The sequence below is a fragment of the Botryllus schlosseri genome, chromosome 15 (assembly GCF_051294905.1).
Source record: "Botryllus schlosseri isolate E-star chromosome 15, Bs_hap1, whole genome shotgun sequence".
Classification (NCBI taxonomy): Eukaryota; Metazoa; Chordata; class Ascidiacea; order Stolidobranchia; family Styelidae; genus Botryllus; species Botryllus schlosseri.
The window spans coordinates 16,059,271-16,083,098 of record NC_137250.1 but is presented as its reverse complement, the minus strand read 5'-3'; the positions used below and the strand labels follow the sequence as shown (position 1 = coordinate 16,083,098).

General features: G+C 40.3%; 1 protein-coding gene across 2 annotated transcripts in view; it reads right to left on the bottom strand.

Annotated features, from left to right (window-relative positions):
* Positions 1-23,828, bottom strand: part of LOC145457502 (uncharacterized) — a 65,097-nt gene that overhangs the window by 24,107 nt on the left and 17,162 nt on the right. For both annotated transcript variants that reach the window (XM_080335713.1, XM_080335714.1), the window contains exons 17-43: positions 23,418-23,594; positions 20,295-20,441; positions 20,144-20,237; positions 19,764-19,930; positions 19,609-19,702; positions 18,274-18,402; positions 16,918-17,159; positions 16,121-16,302; positions 15,955-16,057; positions 15,474-15,585; positions 15,255-15,412; positions 14,365-14,518; positions 13,098-13,213; positions 12,895-13,036; positions 12,678-12,829; positions 12,092-12,198; positions 11,931-12,035; positions 10,599-10,734; positions 8,714-8,931; positions 7,498-7,611; positions 7,254-7,429; positions 5,806-5,947; positions 5,533-5,653; positions 3,260-3,455; positions 3,065-3,205; positions 2,172-2,378; positions 377-576 (exon numbers count right to left, since the gene is read on the bottom strand). In XM_080335713.1, the coding sequence (XP_080191839.1) occupies positions 377-576; positions 2,172-2,378; positions 3,065-3,205; positions 3,260-3,455; positions 5,533-5,653; positions 5,806-5,947; positions 7,254-7,429; positions 7,498-7,611; positions 8,714-8,931; positions 10,599-10,734; positions 11,931-12,035; positions 12,092-12,198; positions 12,678-12,829; positions 12,895-13,036; positions 13,098-13,213; positions 14,365-14,518; positions 15,255-15,412; positions 15,474-15,585; positions 15,955-16,057; positions 16,121-16,302; positions 16,918-17,159; positions 18,274-18,402; positions 19,609-19,702; positions 19,764-19,930; positions 20,144-20,237; positions 20,295-20,441; positions 23,418-23,594 (4,032 nt within the window). The remainder of the gene's footprint in view (positions 1-376; positions 577-2,171; positions 2,379-3,064; positions 3,206-3,259; positions 3,456-5,532; positions 5,654-5,805; positions 5,948-7,253; positions 7,430-7,497; positions 7,612-8,713; positions 8,932-10,598; positions 10,735-11,930; positions 12,036-12,091; positions 12,199-12,677; positions 12,830-12,894; positions 13,037-13,097; positions 13,214-14,364; positions 14,519-15,254; positions 15,413-15,473; positions 15,586-15,954; positions 16,058-16,120; positions 16,303-16,917; positions 17,160-18,273; positions 18,403-19,608; positions 19,703-19,763; positions 19,931-20,143; positions 20,238-20,294; positions 20,442-23,417; positions 23,595-23,828) is intronic.

Here is a 23,828-nt window from a genome sequence, read left to right as displayed (position 1 = left end):
TTACTTATACAAGTGAAATTGATAAAATATACTGACCAGTACACAAACCCCATATTAAAATTGCAGAACATAGCTTTGAAAAGGCGTCTACTTCAGAGACGTCAAATCCATTTTGCATTAGTCACGATACGTGCAAATTTGTAACTGGTCAGAGATGACTGCCCAACAAAGTAATTTTGAAGATCACATGATGGAGTGCTTACCAAATTTCTAGTTTTTTTTTCATTTCAATTTGTGGTACTAGTAACAGAAATAGTTGCAGTTTAACACTTCTATTTTGCAGTTCTATATTTGCATTTTCGCAATTCCATTCTGCCATCTCTGACGATACATAATCTGAACTTGATAGATTGATAGTTAAGTGACCCATGCTTACCTTCGTCAAAATCATCTTCCAACCCATCCAGAGGTAGGCCAGTTGGCAAGGCATCGTCATTCGCAACAGCTGGCTTGTGAATCACTTCTAACAACGTCCATTTGTAGACAGGATTCCGCCTTTTCTTGCAGTTCACACAGATGGCGTTCAACGCTAACGCTTGCGTCGGGTTCATCTTACGCTTGCAATTTTCATTACATCTGTGATAAATCGATGCTTAATTCCTACCAACCATAGACGGGAGGAAAGTTGAGCAGATTAGATCTAACAGCCATGACTATAGCATAATGTGTCATACTCTTCGAAACATAGGCAATTCGACGTCTGCCTTTGCAGTTTTAATAGAAAAAACTAAGGATGCGATAGGGATGAACAGGTTTACTCATCCGCTCAAAATTGATGCGGAACAATCAAAGGCCATAAATTCTGCAATTGGCAAACACTTGTCGGATAATTCCGCTTGTGCGAAAAATTATCGAGACGACAGATTTCGCATACTCAGAAAGGGTCGCTCACACTTTCATTTTCAAAATACACCAGCCAAGGCTGTGTCAACAAAAAGAGTTCGTGTATCATCTAAAAATAGTACATTGTATTCGACATTTCGTGCTGGTGACGTCATACTTTGTGTTACGATTGTTGATATACGCTGTTCTTTTGAATTCTCTACTAGTTGCTGACGATTACCCCTGACGAGTGTCAGCCGAAAATATTCGGGTTCATTCCAATATGAATATACTATTCAATTGAATTTCAGAGTATAATCCGGTTCCATCTGTGATCCCGGATTCGTAAAATGTAGTCTTAAAAATGGAAACCAACATTGGTGTACCGCAGGGGTGTCAAACATGCGGTCCACGGGTGGCATCCGGCCTCCCAGACGATTTTATCCGGCCCGCTAAACAATTCAAAGTAATTGGAAAATTATTGCATTATCCAGCACATTTCCAACAATGGTTCAGATTTTTAGTAACAAATACTTCAACGTAAATAATCCCTCAAGACAGCAACAGTGGAACCTGTTCATAAGCAACATTATAACCATCTGAAGGCAGTGTTGAGTTTTCACTCGAGTCAATACTGGGAGCGTTGATACCAAATTCTGCAAAGGCAAGAAAGAGCACACTTAAAAATGGACCAAAAAGGTGAAACCGTTTTAAGTAAGGTACGTGTAAAATATAATAGTTACACTAAGAATATAAATCAATTATCTTTGGTCGCGCCGCTGAATACCTTATTTCGTCCCAGGCGGCCCACCCTAGTCTCTAAGTATGGATTTGGAGGTACATTTTAGAATCACTTGACCGGTCCGGACCGCAAGCGACCAAAGGTTTTAATCCGGCCCGCAACCCCAGTCGTTTAATAATCTCAATACTTGACGGATATTATCCAAGTTCCGTTCCTGTCCAGTCATAGCAAGATTAAATTTATGGTCAGGAACAGATATTGGGCAATTACTGCATCAATGTAATCAATTATGATCACAATTAATAAAAATACACACGATTACAATTAATACAGCACAAACACAGCAAAATCTTGCCTTATAGTCGAGTATAGTCACTATAATGCAAGATTTCGCTGTGTTCATAATTGTAATCGTATGTTTGTCAAGTAATCGTGATGGTAATTGGTTATAATGATACGGTAATCGCCCCATATCTGTCAGGAATCGACTAATTGTGACATCTTGAGTTACATCTTGAAATTCGTGACAACACTGGCTGGAAACCACTGTGAGGGTGCCAACATATCAAGCATGAAACCCGACGAGAGACAATAGCAGAAAACCAACTCGATATAAAACTCCGGTGGATTTCCCTCCTTCACGATAACTTGTTGCTTGTAAAGGGACGATCGGTCGCTTTTGGACACCACGACTTCGAATTCATACTCGACGTACAGGTGCATGATGGCCGTGTTGAAACGGAAAAGACCAGGCCCGTCGAATGTCAGAAAGCTCATGTCCGAAAAGCAGCTGCCTGACTTGAGAGGCTCAGCTCTGAAAGAATATGCGTTTTACAGTTCTACCAGCTAAAACGACGCACGTCACTTTCAAATATTGCAATATCTAACATATACGGCTGTATTTTCTAAAGGTAGTCACGAAGCCGAATGATGGTGGCGAGCATTGGAAAATCTGAATCTTGGAACAATAGACAACAAAATGCTCGGATTAAATTAGATTGGATTCGAAATTTAGACAAAAAATATGGCCCCGTTCTAATTCGTATGAAGGAGTCGGATTGTAGTGGTATCCAAATTTTTGATTCGATATGCCCTAGATAAGTACCACCTACCGACTCTGAAGGGTTCAACTTTATTTGAAGCCACAAGAAAAATGATGCCAGTTTGACATCGTAGAAATAATTATTTTATTTTTTGGACCATGACTACTTTGTTACGGATTTCTCAAGTTTTGAGTCTCCAACGGTGAATATGCCGCATCAAAACTAGATTTTTCATTTATATTACCGGTATACCTACGCGAAAAAATCAGCTCGACTATTCAAATCAAATGATTACAATGGATATTCAAATTGTTGTGCCCAGCTCTAAACCCGAGGTAAGACCAAACAAGTAAATTTCCGCTTTCCCAAGTTGGGAAAGTCTTGATAAAGAAAAATGTAAAAAAAATTACAATAAGTCTTGCGTTTCCATGGATAAAAAGTAGCCTGTGTCACTCACTTTTTATCGGTGTAATTCCTGCAAAACCACATAAACTCCAAATCATATCTCCCAGGTCCCAGCACATCAGGATCGTGCGACAGGCTACTGGCGTCGAACGTGACCACCCTTTCGTACCCCACCGTTCTCATGTTGCCGCCCCTTGAAAACACACGACATGCAAGACATCTTCCCTTTTAAACTTACGGGACGTACTTGATAACGGCGAACAGCGGAGTGGGCACGACTGATATATAAACAGAGTCGGTGTCCTTCAAATCGTGTTCGTCATCGAGCAGTTCGAGGCTGGACGTTATCATGTAGCGACCGAGGTCGAGTTTTAACGGTGGGATTAAAATCTCGGACCCGAACGAATCCAGTTCAAGAGCGTCCGTCACCGTACCGGAGTTTACTGCAATATAACCCAGCAATAGAAACTCTAGGAATTCCAAATTTCACATTGCAATTATTACAGCATGTGCGGCGTGTCAAATGACAAAGTTTCACGCATGCGCGGGTATTCAAACCAGTGTCCATAAGTTTTTGTTTTCATTTTTAATTCATTTTTAATTCTATTCCACCTATATTTTTAGTTATGAGTGAGAATAGGCGAATTTGATTCGACAAACAACAGAGATTCTTTGTCTAATACAAATTTCTTGGCTCCCAATCGAATTGAAACAGCCCAGTAAAGTTGGTATAGAGATTCGGGGTTGAGACAAAATTCCAAGCAATAGTCAAAGTCTGTATTCAAATTGTAAAAGAGCCGAGTGTGAAGTATAGACGCTACTTGAAATCTAGCCGAGTCTGGAGTCGCAAATTGCTATTTTTGAAAGGTAGAAATAAGTGTGTGACACTGTCCAACTTATCACAAGAACTGATGTAGAGTTAGTGCTAAATCACTCGAGCTAAATCACTGAGACATATTAAAGGATTCAAATCATAAGATGACAAGACGTAGCCTTATATACAGGGTTGCCATACCGTCCTTATTTCTAAGATTCGTCCTTATTTTGAAGGGCCACGTCTTAGAAAACTCAACTGTCCTTATTTCTAAGAAATGTCCTTATTTTCGACTTGCGTCCTTATTTTCTCTTATTTTCAACCGCCACAGAACTTCGATCAGTTTCCTCTGGTATCTGTGTTGCATAATATCCTAAAATTATGCTTTTCCGCCGAGATTTTATGACATTATAAATGAAAGGAACTCTCGTGACGTACACACCACAAGATTTGACTTTTAAGTGGTGAGATAGCTGGAAAGTGAGTCGTGGTGTCGCAGTTTCATTTGTACCAAGCTACCGCAGCTGACGTCATTTTAGTAGTAAACAGCAGTACCAGGTTCCTGCTGTTTGGTCTACAGCAGAATAAGCTCATGCTGTGGGGAAGGCAGCATTTATTGCGTGGTGAAAAAAGGCGCAGTGCAGTCGACACATTGGTTAAAAAGTAGTAACCCTATAGAGTATAGATCATTGACAATTTTTTAAAATTATATTATACTATAGTTTTTGCTACATGGCCAAATCTGATTAGTTTTAATGAACAGGCGGAAAAACGTTTTTCGTGACGATTATGAGAGAGAATCCAGGGGTTTCTAATAAACTTGAAGGGGGAGTGTTTTGCACATATCAATATCTGCAATTGTGACATTAGCCTGGAGGCCATAGAAAAGACTGCTATTTCAACTCACATTGATACCCCGAAACACAAGAAGTGTGTCATGATGATTAATTTGAGCCAGTCGATGAATGATTTTTCCACAAGTCGATCAGCACCAACGACCACAGACTACAAGGCAGCTGCTGCTGAGGGTACCTCACGTACCTATGGGCATTCCATAGTGTCAAACACCAGCAATCATTCATCACCATCGATTGCATATCGCAATTGTTCAAAGCTATATTCCCCGATGCCAACATTGCAAATAAGTTTTCTTCCGCCAGGACCAAGACTACAAGCATTGTTACTGGAGTTTTTGCTCCATCCGCTCTAAAATGATTTTGTCTAACCTTGGTGTAAGGCTTTTTTCCCGTCTTGGTTGACGCCTCTAACGAGGTGGAGAAATTTGGTTTACCACCCTAGGGGTAGGGTAGGGCAAGACCAACGGTTTTTTTTGGGGGGGGGGCTGACGAAGTGCTGTTGCGGCCCTGAATAAAGGTAAACCTAGACCTGAGATGTCGTGAGATCCATGAAGCACTTTCTAATAAATAGGAGTTGCTGGAGCAGAATATTTCTGGTGAAAAGTATGGAATGTGATATGCCACAGCTCGTATAGATACAAAGTATGTACAAAAACGCTTTTTCGTGCTAATCTAATTTTTCGACTGTCCTTATTTTTGGGTCCATGTTGATGGCAACCCTGCTTATATATCTGTCAACAGCCAGCATTCAAAAGTGGAAGATACAGATGCGTTCGAAGATCACAAGCCCTCAAAGCAGACCTACAATGAAAAGTGATTCTCCCGATTATCGACAGAAAACATCGATACCTTCAAACACCAAGGCGGTCCACTCAAATTTGACCCCGGGAAAAGTGTCACACAATATCGTGGGCGTCGCCGACAGAACGAGCTTGCTGGATTTGTGCAATTCTTTTGGCAACAAAACATTCTGAAGAGAAAGGACTTGTTTTTCATGCCCGGAAGTCGGAATGACAAATTTAACTGGATAGAAAGCAAACTTGACGCGATGTGAATAAAGCAGAAAAATGGACAGCACCGGAATTTCTACCGTTGAACATGCGGCGATGTGTTATTTCCTACCTTAGCATCCTCTTCGATGACGATTTGCGGAAATATACATCCCTTCTCGTTGATCGCCACCTTGAATTCCGACACTTCATATCGACCCTGATCGGACACATTAGCTCGGACAATGTACACACTGTTCATATCGTAAACGTGACTGTAAAATTCAAAGGTAATGGGTCCATCTCGTAGCATGCATAATCTGAATAGTAGCTAGGTATGCATGTGTGCGTGTTTATTATATATCAATGTAATGAGCTATAGTTGGCACCTAGCATCAAATACTCTTACGGGTGGGGATAAATTATGAATGCCTCATCGTCACCACCTAGTATACATTGCCATTTTGTTATGTATCTTATTTCTAGTGTCCTGGTGTGGTGAATAAAAACATATCCATTAGGGATGGTGTGAACGTGAGGTTCACGTTCGCGTTCTGTGTGTGAACCTCTGAAATTTAGAGGTTCACGTTCACAAACGAACCTTGGTAGGTTCTGCACTGTGAACCTTGTCATATATTACAATTTTCGCGTCATTATAACATCTTTGGCTGAAATTCGTTGCATTTCAACATCATACCACACTGTGCATGGCGGTTGCACCATAAAAAATATACACTAAATGAGCATGTACCGCTACCTTGTCGATCTCAACGATTTTACACGCGTTGTTACAAAAGTTTACTCGAAATATTCAGTTTTTTAGTTTTGTGAATATTTAGTGATTCACTGCTGTGAGCTTGACCCGCAATCATACAACATCAAGAATGAAATACACTACATCTAGGTAGTCAACGAATGATGCTTCATCAACCAGTCATCGAAAGTGATATAAATAATACATCGTTGTCTGATGTAAAAAATCTTGATTTGATATGTATATTGTATCATAAAAATCGAATTCGTGCGATGGGGGTGTTGGCTACTCTGCAACTTGTTTATGGGATAATATCGGTAGCTAGTATAGAAACCCGTTTTACACTCTGCTCAATATCTATGTAGCAATTTCAGACGGCGAGTACATTGTCTGGTCTGGCCTACACCGTTAAGGCGTAAGCTTTTATTCCCTTGCAAGTCCCCGTCGAAATTGTTGGCAAAGCGACGTACGATATTGATTTTATGGAATTAATATTGTATATGATAGCTCCAGTTGATACATTTGGATAAGTCACAATGTATTTCAGCATTGTGGCTTAATATGACCTGAGTCGTCGCTAGGTATAGTGTAGGCGTACATTATATGATTTCACTGAAATGTAGGGCTGGAATTAGCAATATGACGTCACGTGACGTCATAAGGTTCACGTTCGTGTTCACACAGAACCTTTCAAAAAGGTTCGCGTTCACACCACCTTTTCAGGGGTTCACACCATCCCTAATATCCATATGAACATGCGAGTTAAAGTTAGGGTTAGTATTGGTATATGAAGTCACAAAATGAATAGTCGTATCTGGCTTTCGCACCTGGTTTTGATTTGATTCGAGTTTTCGATGGGGTTTGCCGGCACGATTGTGCAATTCGTCCCGGGCGGCGCGTTTTCACACAAGTACGAACAGTCCGTGTCTAGGATACGGTGGTAGCGTCTCGTGCCTTCTCCCAAATCCCATTCCACGCATCCGGTTTTCCCCACATAAACAAACTGATTGGAATACGTGGCGCATTGGATACGATTTCACGATATATCAAAGGGACGAGACGGCAACTCACAGTCAGCGTGATTTCCACTGTCTTGTTGACCGCGGCGATGTTGTTGTGGGAGAGGGAACGTATCTGAAAGCCGGACACCTCCTCCCAAAACTTTCTTTCGTAGTGGTTGTAGTACTAAAAAAGAGAGCACACCTGCCGAGATGTAAACTGGAACGGCATGTAGCACATATGTCGAGGTAATTGTATAGTTTATTCATATTGAATATTATCGGCTGACACTCGTCAGGGGTAATCGGCAGCAACTAGTAAAGAACTGGAAAGAACAGTGTATATCAACAATCATATCACAAAATATGACATCACCAGCATGAAATTTCGAATGAGAGAGCGTTCAATGTACTATTTTCAGGTGGTACACGAACTACTTTTGTTGACAGAGTTTGTGGGTTGGTGTATTTGATATTCGGGTTCATTTCAATATAAATATACCGTACTATTCAATCGTATATTGAAGTTCTGTGCCTCCAAGGAGGTAATTGTGTGAAACGCTTCCGTGGCCCATGATTCTATAGCATTCAACAACAGCGCATACGTCTAGGGCGTGGAACAATGATTTATGTGCTTGAATCCGAGTCAAGTATTAATTGATATTCGAAATTGAATTGAGTCACTGTACGTGATTTTGCAAAGCTCTAACTATGACCTTACAATGACGGCTACCATTCTCTTTTCAATCTCGTCAATGCCGCTGGCAAAATGCAGGCGAGCTTTCGTTTGACGTGCACGCTTCAAGAATTCTCAAACGTATGCACTTCAAGACGTGTACAAAGGGCCGTCGCAGTGTGCCAGAAATAAACGATGTGGTAGGTCTGGTATTAGCTTTTTATAGCGGTTTCAATTTTTTTAAGCCGGGCAAAAAGTCGCAAATTACATGATGCGTGATGAACATCACGAGAAGTGCACAGTTGGAAATCAAAATTGCAGGTATGGACCTTTTTACCCATTCACCAGTACGCTAAGTAAATTTGGCCACAAGTATACCTCGATGGACCACACTTAATTACATATTTGTTACGGTTGGGTTCTCATATTTCTAAAAAACTAAGTGAAGGGAAATTCTCGCCTATTTCAAAATTTCTGTCAAACTCCGATCCCGAGCGTAGGTCAACCCTAGAGGTGACATAATCTTGAGACATTATTATTAGCATACAGAACGATGGTAATACAGAAATTATTGAGAGCCACCGCAAGTATTCGACTCCGTACCGAGACCCACCTTGCTAAGTCCGAGAGGGGGTGCAGTGTTCCGGTCCTCGGCATACAGCGCGCAGTCAGACGTTTCCCTATGTAAGGATATCGACCGACATTTGAACATACGTATTGAGCAGCACAAGTCCTTGCATTCGTCGAGGGTCAGATTTTTCTTTTCTGCCATCGGCAACGCTTGGGACAGTTGCGTCGAAGGAAACAGATGGAAATCGTCGGAGCAAGCAGCTGGAATGACAAGAATGGATGCGAGTGACAACCAAGCATGTCTATTCCCACACCACTCTAACAACTCCAAAGTGGAAAATTCCATATAAAACTATGCAACGGCTATGCTCGTCCGAAACTTAATTTAGCAGTTAAGTCTGAAATCTGTACCGACTTGAAAAATATATATAAGTTTGGGAGAGTCTAACGAGGTTTTTCCAAGAGACTCCCTGCTCTCTATGGTAAATTCCACGCAAGACATCTCGAAGCCCGTCCTATTTCATCATTAAACGATTACATAATGATCTTTGTACAATTCGTAAGATTGTCAATGAGCTCTGGTTCTCCATGTCCTTATCCTGCTATCCTGCTATTTTTTTTTCATTAGACCAGGGTTGTCAAACATACGGCCCGCGGGCCGCATCCGGCCCTCCAGGTGATTTCATCCGGCCCGCGAAGCAATTTTGAGTAGATTGAAAAATGCGTATATTATCCAGCACATTTTCAACAAATGTTGAGATGTTTAGTAAGAAATATACTTCCATTAAATAGTCCTTCAAGATAGCACATGTCGAGTATGTTTATTGGCCACATTATAACCACCCAACTGCGTTGCTGTGGTTTCTATTAACCATTATCGCTGGGCAAGAAAGTGTGAATTCATTTCACTGACCAAAAACTAGTGATATTCACAGAAGCTAAAACGCCAAGAACCCTGACATGCAGGTTACATGAAAAATATAATAGTGGTCTCCAGCCTTGAGAGAAACTTAAATCGTGATATAATAATATGAAGCAAACTCCAACGCCCGCGTTTACAGTTAAATCTATTGCATTCCTCATGACGCATACGCGGGGTTGATGCCTAGGAAAGGAGCATAGAAGTCTGCCAAGTTATATCATCGTGATATTGCCAATTCCACTGTTTGCGAATGAAAGGTGCAGCTAGAATAGAACCCCTATGATCTGTAATATAATGTAATATACTATTGTGTATATACGCTGTTAATGAAGTATTCAAATGAAAAATAAGAGGATGGATTTTGAGCTATTTTGGGATCGAGGAATTTTGGTGCGGCCCGCGAGCGATCTGAAGTGTTGAATCTGGCCCGCAACGTTTTTTGAGTTTGACACTTCTGCATTAGACCAAGATAGCAGTTCACCCGCTGCAACTACAAGAAGCCTTATTTTCCAAAATTGTCAATGCTTCAAGTTTAACAATTTAGAAAGTTAACTACTAGAGACAAATCTGGTCAAACTCCTCAGGGCTAGGGTATTAGTAGCTGTCTTCTACTCATCCCGTCAGGGCTTTATTCCAGTGCTGCCCAAGACCAATACAATCGAAACTGCTAAAATTGGATTAGTCACGAGGTAGAAGCTGAGTTATAGTTGAAATCACGCCATGCGTATGCATTACGCAATCAAGGCTCGCGAGTCCTGCAAATGTTTATATGTCTCAGCCGACCACTCACTTGTAAATTGGATGTAGGCAACTACTATTTTCTCAATTCTCAATGTGGACACTACGCGCTCAAAGCAAGTATTGACAACTTTGCTTGCACTCATACTTGCAGCGTGCATAAGTCATACTCTTACACGGAATAAGTATCTTCATCCGATTCCTTACATAAATGATTTTATGGTAATCACCACAATCGAGTGGCGCTGAATGTTTCGAGGTCACTTACATTTTGTGGTAAACTCCTGCGTCGTCCAATCGCTAACAGTGTCCGGATTTTTAGCAGAAACCGCTGCGACATACGCAGTTTCTGGCTTCAATCCACTCACAGTATGGAAAGGAGCACGTATATTGCTGTAGTTGTACTGGAAAATAACTGGACGTCACGAAATTGAAAACGTACAACCTTTTATCGCTCGGTGCTGACTGCTGGGCCATGGATGCATATCAGATAAGAATCTGGCATTTCAAGTTGCTAGCGGGTAGTGCTGCTATAAATCATAGGTGATCAACCTGCGGCCAGCAAAGAAAAGTCAGAAGCCGACGAACAAATGGCAACTTTGACTGGTGTGCGGCAGGGTTGTAATGACTCGACACGAGTCACGATTTTCTGATGACTCGACTTGACTCGAGTTATTTTCTAAAAATACGGAAAAGACTCGACTCCAGTCTGTGTATTGACGCGATCTAGACTCGAGTCATTGCGCATGCCTCGAACCAAGTCATATGACTCGAGACACAAAAGGCCAAGGCCGACATTTCATTGTAATTTCGAATAATACTGAAGTAACCACCCTATTGGGATTACGTCTATTGGTACTAGTACTTAAAAATGTGACCAAAAACTGCTAAAAGTGAGAAAAATTGGTATATTATAAATGCGAACCATTCAATATCACCAAACAGAGTTATAAAAAGTGAGTTTAACAAGATTTTAACTGGAAACTGAGCAGTCAACATATTGACTTGGACTCATACTCGAGTCAAAATACCATGACTCGGACTCGACTCTCTGCTCGATGATTTGGACTTGACTTGGCGGTGAGTTAAAAATGACTCGACTTCACTCGAGTAAAACTATAAAAGTGAGATTGACTTATGACTCGGAGCCTTGAGACTTGGTTACAACCCTGGTGTGCGGCCCGCGAATTGGATTTATAATTTAGATTACTCTGAAACCTTTGAACTTCACAGAAGCGGAATACGAGAAGGGCTCAAAAACACCTAAAATCACAAAAATATGTATAGAAAGACAGACAGATTCATTTTTAGTTCAATACGAGTTCGCACTAATACTCGAAATAGACAATCACAGCGATATGATTACATTCAAGAGGCGTGGTCATCAAGTCAGCTGCAGTCATGGTGCAGTTGATGCATCATGTGTACCATTCAACTGTCGGTAAACGACAGTTTATATATGCTCACTCTGCACACGAGTATCTTTGACGGAATTTATTTGACCGCATGGAAACTTTTCCCTTGCCCTATCTACAATTGGTGTGTGTGTGCCATTGCCATTACAAATTCTGAATGATATGGCGGTCCTTTGCATCCTTACCACAACATTTTCATCATCGACGCCAACGTCAGGCTCCTCCCACGGATCTACCTCTGCCCATTCATCGTCCCTCTTTCTGGTAACAACGTCAACAGCATCGTAAACCTTCGAAAAGCAATCGTTCAGAAGGTAGTTTCACGACAACGACACGATTATCCAACCTTGATGACATATTTACTGGCCTTGTCGACTTTGAACCAAGTAAAATCCGCTTCTGTGTCCATGTAGAAATGTTTATTCAACGTTAAGTTGGCGGGCTCCGTGAGTTCTAAAAATAAAGTGTCGTAATCGAGATTTTTGTGACGTCTCCACCCAAAACAATCATCATAACATCAAATATCTTTTACGGAGGACTTTGTCTACGTTGTGCAGTTTTTACTTTCCTCATTCTAGATAAAATACTTTTGATGGAAAAAATTCCATGTGAGACGTCTCATCATCAGAAAAAGCAAAAAATCCGCATATTTCCATCAAATACCTGCACCGAACAAGTCTAAAAGTAGAAATCCTATCCCTGTGGCCTACCAATTACAATTATTGGTGTTGGCTCATTGGTATCTATCAATGATGCCATGGAAAATCTTTTAAAACAGTCATGATTTTACCCACTAATCAATTACAGTACGGATATAGGACAGGACAAGTTATATTCATTGACTTACTGTGGACCCTTTACCAACCTATGGTAATACTTTACCATTTCATGACCAGGAACCACACCATGCCTTGACAGTCTACAGAACTTACTAGTAAACACCGTGAGAGATACGTTTTCACTTTCGGTGTCTTGGTTTATGGCGTTCATAATAACTATATAGTTGGACGCCGGTCTCAGATGTTCGATACTGATCGAAGTCTCTTGCGCATACTGCACTTTTTCCTTCACGTGCTGATAAATACTGCATAATAACAATAAACAAATTCGTACGCAAGAGACAATTTCCAATTAATCTGCAAGACTTACGTATTATCATCACTCTTTCTCGGTTTGATGATAGACGTGACCTTGTAAAGTTGGGCCAGATCCACCGCGTTCCAAGAAAAGTACAACGACACATCAGTATTCAACTTATCAACCGCGGTGAAATTGTCTGGCGTACGCAGCTCTGAATAGGGCGATGTCTACGTTGGATTTTCTTAGGAGGCCGTAGACTTTAGTGTACCCACTTGTGAATGTTCCGACAAATACTTCGTCACTGTAAGTTCCGTGCCGCTCGTTGTGCGCCATCAAAGACACTTGGTATTTGTGGCCGGACTTGAGTTTGTGAAATTCCGTCTTGGTGCTTGAAAATGATTACACGTCGACGGTGACATATTTCACAAAAGTTTGATCGCTAATTGCTCGATATTCTCTGTTCGACTGTCTTGTCTTGACATGAATGCTCGAAACAAATGCCCACAAATAACCTTGCCTACTTTTCAGAGTTGTAACCAAGTCACAAGGTCCCGAATCACAAGTCGATTGGATTTTTATAGTTTTGACTCGAGTCAATTAGAGTCAATTTCAATTCACCACCGAGTCAAGTCCGACTACAAGTCATGTTATTTAGTGTTCAGAATCGAGTCCAAGCTAGGTTCAACTCACAGCAGTGAAACTCTTGGGTTATATCGAAGGCCTCGGATCCATACTCATACTCATACTCATTTTTCTCACTCTTAACATTTTCATTCAAACAGATAAAAGATATTTTCTGTGCCTATCTTTCATTTGCCGGTCCTGATACGTGAGACACGAATTATTCATAGAGAAGTTGTCAAGTCATACACAATGGCTTGAGTACAAGTCGAGTCAATTGACAAATTGACAAGAAGAGTCATTTTCCATGTTCAAGAAGTCAAGTCGAGTCGCCAAAAAATTGTGACTCGAGTCCGATTCGAGTCATGACTCGAGTCATTACAATCCTGCTACTTCCACTACTTAGTCATGCGGTTATATTTTCAGACTTCTTCCTCTTCTACTTGACAGTTCTTGAAGCAAGACTACTTACTGTTTGCACTTGGACATGCGACCACTTGCCCAAATCTACCTTTTAAACTACATTCAAGAACTTTTCTGGCATTTTATACTTATAATCCAGTAGTTATAGCAGATCCCTGAAATCACTACTCCTACTGGTAATTGAGTTGAAATTTACGGCATTACCTCTATTTCCCTCACCCGAGCAGAAATGCTCACTACTTTGTCTTCATGTTTAAGTTGAAACACTAACACGGAAAATTTGCGGTACCACATTAATTTTGAGGATTGTGACAAGAGCTTGGTAAATATGATGTTACGATCTAGACAAAACCAGCCTATCTGCCTCAAGCAGCTTTGCCACAATTATTACTTATCATGCATACTTTAACTTCGACGGTAAATGGTAAATGTTCAATATTCGACCGCTAAATTTATCATGACTTTTGTGCTTAATACTCGTACGAAAACACCTACGTTTTTAGTGTTTTGAAGGTGATGTTTTCATTCTCGTCATCAAATAATCGCACATGGTACTCGTGTGCCGCCCGTACCGATAACCACTCTATCGCGAAACGGGACGAGGTCACAGATTCCTTCACAATGCTGAAATTTGCCGGATTCAGTAGTTCTGAAAAATTTTGAATTAAAGATTTCATGCGCACATATATATGATGCTAAAAGTCAAAATTGATGGTATTCTGATTCACAAATCACACCCTACATTACACGATAGTCTTTTCAGAAAGAATCTAACACATAAGGTAATCTTAAATACATCGGGTGGCTGCGCCAATGTTTTCCATCGGTGTGTTGTTCGATGGAAGGAATGCATCTGATGTCACATAAAGATGGAAGTAAAAAACATATTACGAATCTGGAGATGTAATTCTCCATCAGTAGACTTTGTTTGAGATCACTGCATCAAGATTTTTACACATCTACTACGCCTGTACGCCGTACGAAAACATGCCTCCTTATTTTCATTGCTTTCCATTATTTATGCTACCGTTCCCTGTATCAATTCATGGTGCATGTTCCATTTCAACATAGTAGCCCATCTTTATCGCAGCACAACATGGATGTTTGCCTAAGCCTCAGTATTTTTTTGTTGAATGCTTGCCGTACTTGGGAGCATCTTGGAAAGCACCAGTTACTACAAATCTTTTGTGAACGAGCATTTTTCGAATTTCTCAAGACAAGTGACCATTACACAAGTCACAAAATACAAGCGCCTCACAAAGAGCATTCAAGTTTCTGCCTTACTAAAATCAACGTGATACACTGTAATGCAGAAATGCTTTTGTTCATTTGCTGCACATGAATGCGTAAGATCGGCAGATATCAACACAGCGACGTGGACTCACTTGTGAACTGCGTGAGAAAACGTACCACGCCGTCTGTCCGTTTGTTGCGAGCGCTCACCGCTATTTTATAGCTGGTGGTGTCTTTGAGCGGGCTGAGAACGATACTAGTACGGGTGGCCGACACCGAAAGCTCGCTTCTGCCGGTTCGCAGGGGCGGGCTGAAAAAGGGCACGGTATCCGTCATCCAATCGAATGTGGGCGTCAAATTTCCGTGCAAACCTGATTAGGATCGTGTAGCCCGAAGCATGATCGACGGGATTCCAACTGATTTCAAAAGATTTGTAAGTGACGGAGGAGTTCACTACGTGCAGATTTTCAACGGCAGAGAGTTCTGAAACAATGATAATGCCTATGTGTTTGTAATCATGAATCAGTTTAATTGATCGATTATATCAGAAGTTGTCTTGCCAGTCGACAGCAAGACTAATTCAGCATTCTAGGCCGAGCGGAGCTATTAATCGACTTGTTCTTTCATAGTATTGAGTACTTTTTCGGAATTGGTTTGGAATGATTGAAGTAATAAGGAAAGAACTAAGCAACGATCATATTACAGGTAGGAAAAAGCATTTTACAATACGACTATTGTCAAATCACACTGTCATGTCAGACTATTGTGAGACAGTCTCCTTCATTTACGGACAGTATCAAAAGTATCAATTGATAAAGCATAGCGGCGCAATGACCGGACTTAATCACACACTCGTGATTTGTTCGACGACAGACGGATAACTTTGGATATGATTGTTGCCAGCACGGACTTGAATTGTGTACCGTGTGTTGGCTTGCAAGCCCAGCACCGCGATCTGCAATAAATATTCACAAAATGGAGATCGATCTCGCATGACTTTTTATAACTTTTCGGGTACCTCCGAATCGACAGTGATAGCGTTGATTTTTTTCACATCTGAATCTCGCATGTACGCGGTCTTCTCGGAAATAACAGTTACGCTGTAGTAGCTTGCTTTCTCCACTCTTATCCATTGCAAGATGAAGCTGTCGTTACTGACACTCTCTTCTTTTACACCGAGGCGGACAGGACTTCCCAGTTCTGTGAGGTTGCAGTCATCGACAATTGTTCAGTACAGAAGCGGGCTAAATTGCCGTTGACGCTACACAAGTACTGAAAAGGCTTGCAAAAGGCTCAAGTATCTTGAAGAAGCAGGCTGTGTGACCCAAGCCTGCCTTTTATTTGTCAATAGCCGGTTACATCTTCAATTTTACGACGTACATCAGCGACCGTCGCCATAATACCTAATCTTATGAGCATCCGATGTACTCAGGAAATTACTTGACGAGATCGTAATTTAGTGACTGTATTACATAGAGAAATGCTGGTCAACTTTTTTGCATCCCAGAACACTTATGCATTACGAAATTATCTCGAATAACATCAAATGAAATGTTATTATGATATTATAAAACGGAAACAGGAATAGCTTATATAGGCTTACACTGTTGTTTTCAGTGCAATATCTGTAATTGTCTGGCCAGGCATGCAAAAGTGATTCTGCAGGATTCACTTGAAAAAATATGATTTCACCCAGTATCTTATTCTAGGGTTAGTCTACTGGCTTGAGACATATATACATGTATTTTAAGCCTACTCTCTAATTACAAATCCGCCATGAAAATACATGCATATTGTATAAGCCATTGAGCCTACTTGTAAAAGCTCCCTCTTTCACAGGCAAGCTGTCTGTGAGCGGATTCCAGGCGCGGAGAACGACGACATATTTCACCCCAGGATCCAGCTTCCCAAATATTACGTCTGGGTTAGTAACGTTCAACTCATAATGTCCGTCTTGATTCGGAAATAGTGTGTGCGATGCTTTCGTGTTTTTACTCGTTCTGTATGTGATGGATCGTACTTCGGTTGTTTGTGTTCCTGGCGCAGATCTGACGTATCTGCGTATAGGAAAACAAGATTGCTGCAGCTCACTTGACTAAAAAACCTTACTGCACATATATTCATCACTCTGAAACAGCAATCACCATCAAACACAATCAGGAAATTGCTATGTACGAGAGTGCATGTATGCGAAATCCCAGCGTCGGGTGACTTATGTGAATCATGAGCTGCCTAAATTACGTTGTAATATGATATGTGTAGTCGGACTGGCCGCCTAATTTAGAATAAGCAATTACTGGTGGATATTGAGCAGCTAGTAGCATATATATGTGCTTAACACAGGTGGGCCTACATATGTGAAAGTATAACACCAGATTGGCAAAAATAGAATCGTTATGCTTCCAGAGAGTGGCCTAGTCTATTGCGCCAACATGCGTGACAGCTTTAAATTTATTACACCATTTCCATTAGTAACGTGATATTTTGGAAGCCAGTCAAAAGCAGCTTTTAGATTTGCACCTGCCCCCAAAATTGAAACAAGTATGGTTACTCTAAATCAGGGGCTCTCACTGATGAGCCACAGGAGCATTTTGAGGTGGGCCACAGAGCTATTTGGAAAATTGTTGAGTGAGTGAAGTTTACTTATATTTGTTACGTTATTCGCTCAAAATATGTTTATATTATCGAATAAACGGATTGCAAAATCAAGCTTTTCAGGCGACCACAGAACATTTTCAAAAAAGAAAATGGGCCACAGCAAAAAAGGTTGAGAAACCCTGCTCTAAATCATCAGAAGATTCTTAGCAAGTTGATAAAAAATAGATTTTGCGGAGCTTTCAACTCTGCTGAGCCTGTGACTTTGGAAGATATAACCTGGCAATGGCATGTGTCAAAACTTCTTTTAAACTTATTCGCTTGAAGAAGTTTGGGCCTGGGACTACTTTGACTCGGACATTACTTTCGTATCTATGCAGGTATCTTAAGAGACTACATTGACCAACTTCGGACATACGCTGGTAATAGTACAGCCAACGACATATCCCGGAGTCAATCATTTACATTATTAGTACCGCAAAATACCCAATTGAATTACAGTAGCAAAAACGATAAGGTTTGAACGCAATAAACTCACGACACCGATCCTTCCTGCTTTTTGAACATTAAACTTACCTGTTTCTGAAAGTCTGCCGCCTTGTGCGACCTTTTGGAGTCCAATCAGCCATGCTCATTTCAGAGACGGCATCTTCTGGAGGATTTTCGTCTGGCTTCGATTCGTTATACATTGCTGTCATTGTAAGTCTGGCGGAAATAGGAAATTTCTATAAGACCACTTCTTGATGAAACGAATGAAATGTCAATTTATTCTGCCCATATCACGCCAGTAAGAGAACAGACTAAACTGAATAGCAAAATTCTAAACAAAGCAGCGTAAACATGTTAATCTCAAGAAAATGAATAACTGGTACCGTACTATTTTAAAAGAAGTGTTATTAATATAGATCGAAAATAAATCTACATTTTCATGGTCCTGTCGTGTCAGGTAGACATAAGCTTTCCTGTTCAGCTTACTTTCGGTATTGCCCCACACTTCCCTAAATTAAGTAGGCCTACACTTAAAATTGTGCAATTTCAAATGAAGACAACTATGACACCCGTGAACACCGAAGATTAACCATGGACATGGTTCATATGTCCTCCATAAACATTTAGATTTGGTTGGGCTTGGAATCCTGCGGAATTGCTTAGGTAGGTTTGTTGATGCCTATCAATTGTTTTCGTAATACAATCAATTCTTATGTTGATATGAAATCAACTCTCTGTTTACTGTAGTAAAATTTTAGAAAATGGATATTTGTGACCATTTGATGGTGAGATCTCGACTATCTTACATGTGGTGTTTTCAAATGATGAAATTTCCAAATAAACGGACAAACGATGCATATATCCTATGCATGCATACTAGGGCTATTTGAGTTTTTCTTCGATAATTCGGGGATTATCCTTGATCGGTGGATAATCCAAGAATTATCATCAAAAAACTCCAATAACTCCGCTTCTTCAGGTTGGAATTGAGTCAAATTTGTTTTGCATCGTCTTTGAAGACCCCGCAACAATTCTATGGGGTTGACAGAAAAATTTGAAAAAAAAAAATTTTGCATCTTTGAGTAAATTAAAAATTTTCAAACCGTACGAAATCTCCGATTATTGGTTGGAATGAATTAAAATTTGATTTGCTGTGCGTCGTTTTTTAAGGCTACCTAACGATTTAATCACGTAGCCAGCAAGATTCAGGAAAAAAAGCTATTTTTGAACAACCCTAATGCATACGCAATACACAGAGTGCTGAAGAGCAATATGAACGTCATACAGATTATAAATTTGAGCGAGGAATATGTCGGTAACGGCCGTTTGAGAACCCTCACAGATCTCAGCATGAATCAATGCGAATAATAGAATATAGCCTACTATGCACATTTACAGCACTGTAAAAAATTAACAGCTTACAGATACTTTTCCGCATTCGTCACAGCTCTCCACCTAACCCGGATTGACTTATCCCGGATTTCAGTAATCGACAATTTATCCGGCTTTGGGAGCTCTAAAATTCAAACGCAAATCGTCAGTTCGAAATCAAGCAGGTGTCAAACTGTCTCTGTCACTTGTGTGCCGGTACAGCTTCAACGGAAGGCTATCCGTATCGGAATTGTGAGCTTTGATGAAGATGTAATGTGCTTGATTTGCTATCAACGCAGAAAACGTGTATAGAGTCTTTTTGGTGGATTTTTTCCATGTGGTTGGCTGTTTGTCAGAATTCGAAATATGAAGCCTGCAAAAACCCGGATTTGTGAAATTGTGCTGAGTGCCAAGGCTTACAGAAAGGCTCTATGAATATGAATTGCTGATTTTCAGGACATGTGGTGGATGATACGCATAATTTGTTCAAAACATTGCAATGAAATTGAGTAGAGATGGGTAGATCTACAGCAAAACCTTTATTGAACTATTGTAATCCGATTATAACTTCAAGAATAGTACTCACTTGTAGCTGCTGCTACCTATAACTTCAGTCCAACTAAGGGAGATTTCTTTGTCAGTCACTTTATTGACCTCCACATTTTCTGGTACTGGGAGCCCTGATTTTAGAATGGAATAAAGTAAAGTTGTAGTCAGAATATTGCTATCTAGCATACTTGTATATTTCTCCATAATGGTGGGATTGCTCTTAGTGAAAACATTTACCGAAAATATTCTCATCTCATACTTGGTATTGGGTGTCAGATTGGTCAACAATAATTGCGGTTCATCAATGTCAACAGTAGTCCATACTTTGTCCTCCTCTGAAATAAATAATCATTTTTAGCTGTGGGATTATCCGGAACGCGTAGTAGATGGGACGTAACATATAGTAGCTTTCTACCCTTAGGTGCTTCCACTACCCACTGTAAACTCTGACACTTTGAAGTCTACAAGTAATTCTGTAAGTAGTTTGGTTGACAATGACTAGCCAGTACGAGACTCCGACAGTTGAGCAAATGAGCATGGATTGGAGCCAAAAGCTGTTTGACTGGCTCTCACTAACCATTGGTGTTGAGCCGGCATACCTAATGCTGACTACGCATATCCGCCATTGAAACAGTAAGCAATCCAAAATATTGGCTTCATTTTTATACAATTTTAGATAATATGATTGCGTACTCATTAAAATTTCAAATACCATGGACATGGCCTAAGGATGTGAATAGAAACTGCGGCATCACTTTTGAACATATATCTGTTTGCCCTGGTTAACTCCATATATCTAAGGGTGGCTTTAGTTGAAGTGGTGCAAAAGGATGACATATTTTCTTAATGAGATTTGTACAATGTATCTTCCTGAATTCATTAACAAATACAAAACACATCTAGTTGGCCGGTATATTGAATTTCAGTAGAGGAAACGCAACCGACGAACTTAACTGCTCATTGTGTTTTGTCAGCATGTACAGAAGATCAGTAGTGTCGAACTCAAATTGTGTCACAGGCGGCAGTATTCAAACCAACTGATTGTTTGCGTCCTAGATCAGTCAGATTATACCAAAACCTTACCACCAAGACCATACCTTTGTTTTACAGTGGGATGCTGCTATTTAAGCCCATACATAATATGGAATATCACAGGTTACACAGACTTAATGCTAGAAGTATCTTTAATCAAAATCGATGTAATTGGTAAAAATACAATGATTTGCTGATTGAATACTGCTGTACACCACTAAGGCAGTGGTTCTAACCTAGGCTCATGGTCATATAAAAAGGCATATTTTTATGCTCTCTTTCCTTGTGATGCAGTCTTGGCCCTACGTGTGCGCAGTTAGGAATAGAAGAGGTTTAACAATAAACGCAGAACTCTTTAACCATTGTTCATGATTATTAAATAACAATTTGGTTTCCCAAAAACTCGATATTGGGTCAATCAATCAACCAGTTAATTAATATTTTCATCATTTCAAAACATCACAAGACTGCGATACAATGAAAAGATAGGAAGGTATCGAAACAACTTGGAGTAGCTAGTAGATCAGACACCCACCTTAGCATAGGCGAAGTAAAGAAGAGGCATGCACACTAAGTGAAAAGTAATGCAGAGAATATAAGACGCAAGCGACAAAATGAGTTGGCATGTGACGGAGGGCGAGGTCGATGTTAGGTCGTGGTCCGGTAATCCTGAAGGCTGGCTAGTACTCCTTTAGAACGGTGGTTCCACGCCCCCCTTTGTGATAGTGAAAAATTTTGCGCCCCCCTTATCGTCATATCACAAAATCCAACCAGGATGCTAGCAACCCCAACAGATTGTTTCATGGCATGGAAGGTTATGACTGTTGATAAGAGAATTGAAAAATATGAAATTTAGTCTATATATAGAGAAACACACGTGAATTTGAGGTAAAAATGACGCAGAGCACTAAAAAAAATCAGTTGACCGCTTCTTCACGCCCCCCTTCAGATGCTTACACGCCCCCAGGTTGGGAACCACTGATTTAGAAGAAAATGCTTGTATTTCGACTTCAATGCGGACATGCTCGACGACTGTTGGATAGCCGGCGAGATGCTGTTCCACAATTGGGGTCTGGCATACTTGATAGAGCAATGCGTTTTCTTGTATTCCGTCCTGATCATATGGTATTTGTTCTTCGTTGACGAGCGTGTGCTGTACTTGTGCGCTTTTGACTCCGAGGTGAAGTAGTCGTTGAAATTTGAGGGACATTGACCGCAATGGATTTGATACATAAACGTGGCAATTTCTAGCTTCTTCATATCTTCTATGTTTAGAACACCAAATCTTTTGAGAAGCGATTTGTCAGTTGCACATCATGACATAAAAAAGGTCATTGAAGCGCCTTACTGAACCGACTCACCACACAAATGAAAGTGGGAAATGTGAAGAATTTTTTACCTGCGATACTTTGAAAGTACACATTAGAATACACCCAATTGCTTTGTAAGGCCGGGGAACCTTTGGAATCAGAAGTTATATTGGTTATATAGTGGTGCGTCCGCAGATACCTGCATTATATTCTTATGTAAAACGGGTTATCATTAGCATTTTGTCTTTGTGATTAAACACCTCATGAATGATTTTTCCAGAAACCTCCAGTGTGAACTTTTTTACTTTCTCTGAATTTGGCTACATTGCCACAGACTCACAGATTCGTTATTACGAATGACTAGAGTAAATATGCAACTGTCTTGGGGATGATTTACGCGAAGTAATTCTTGTTACAAATCTCAACTTTTGATAGAAATGTGGTGAATAATAACGACATTTTTACATTTGCTAGCATTACACGGGCCATAAGTTAGACACCTTTGGTTCGAGTCCATTTATAAGCTGTCTCACTGTCTGAATTTCGTGTTCATTTGTTTTTTAAATTACATCTTCCAATTTGTTAAGTTTATGCTCGGCTGGGTGGCGACTGAAGATATCGATGGATCAATTGCGGTCCCGCATCACATACCAGTTAATTCATTTTTCTTGGGAGATGAAATATATTAAGATTGATTTGACACAAGACTGATGCAAAATTTGCATCAAATCCTCCAACGATTTTTATGTCCATTATTTGAAAATCCAACCAAAACGTTCAAGCTTGTTGGATAAACAAAGCACGGGTAATTATTATCATGTACTTTTGCAACACAAATAGAAAACACTGATTTCCCTAATTATTATTCTCTTGTCGCGGTCTCGTGGTCTTTGATCCATGCTTCCATAAACTACTAAAAGTACCTATATCACTATACATTCTCCTAAAGCAAATAAGTTTCAAATGCACCTTTCATGCGATGCTTTGTGGCAGCGTATACGATTTCGTAATGTTGCACTTTGTCCACTGGTGCCCACGCCATCGATATGTTGTTGGTTGTTGGAGTTATAGATACTGATGCTGGGGCAGAAAGTCTCGTAAAAACGTTGATTTTGGCAGGGAAGCTTTCTGTATAGTCGTTCTTCGCTGCATAAAACGTAATGTGAGTGTTTAATACTGGAATAAAAATTGGGCATTGGGCAACGAAAATTTACATTGGTGTACTCGGAGTGAATGCGACAGAGTGGTGTGTTGCCCCGATGCCAGTTTTGATGATGAATATATGGCGAGGAAAGAATAAATAGCATGATGCAAATAAAAAAAAATCGACTTCAAATTGACAGAAAGCTGAAGACAATTTGGCTTTGAAAACTGTCGAAA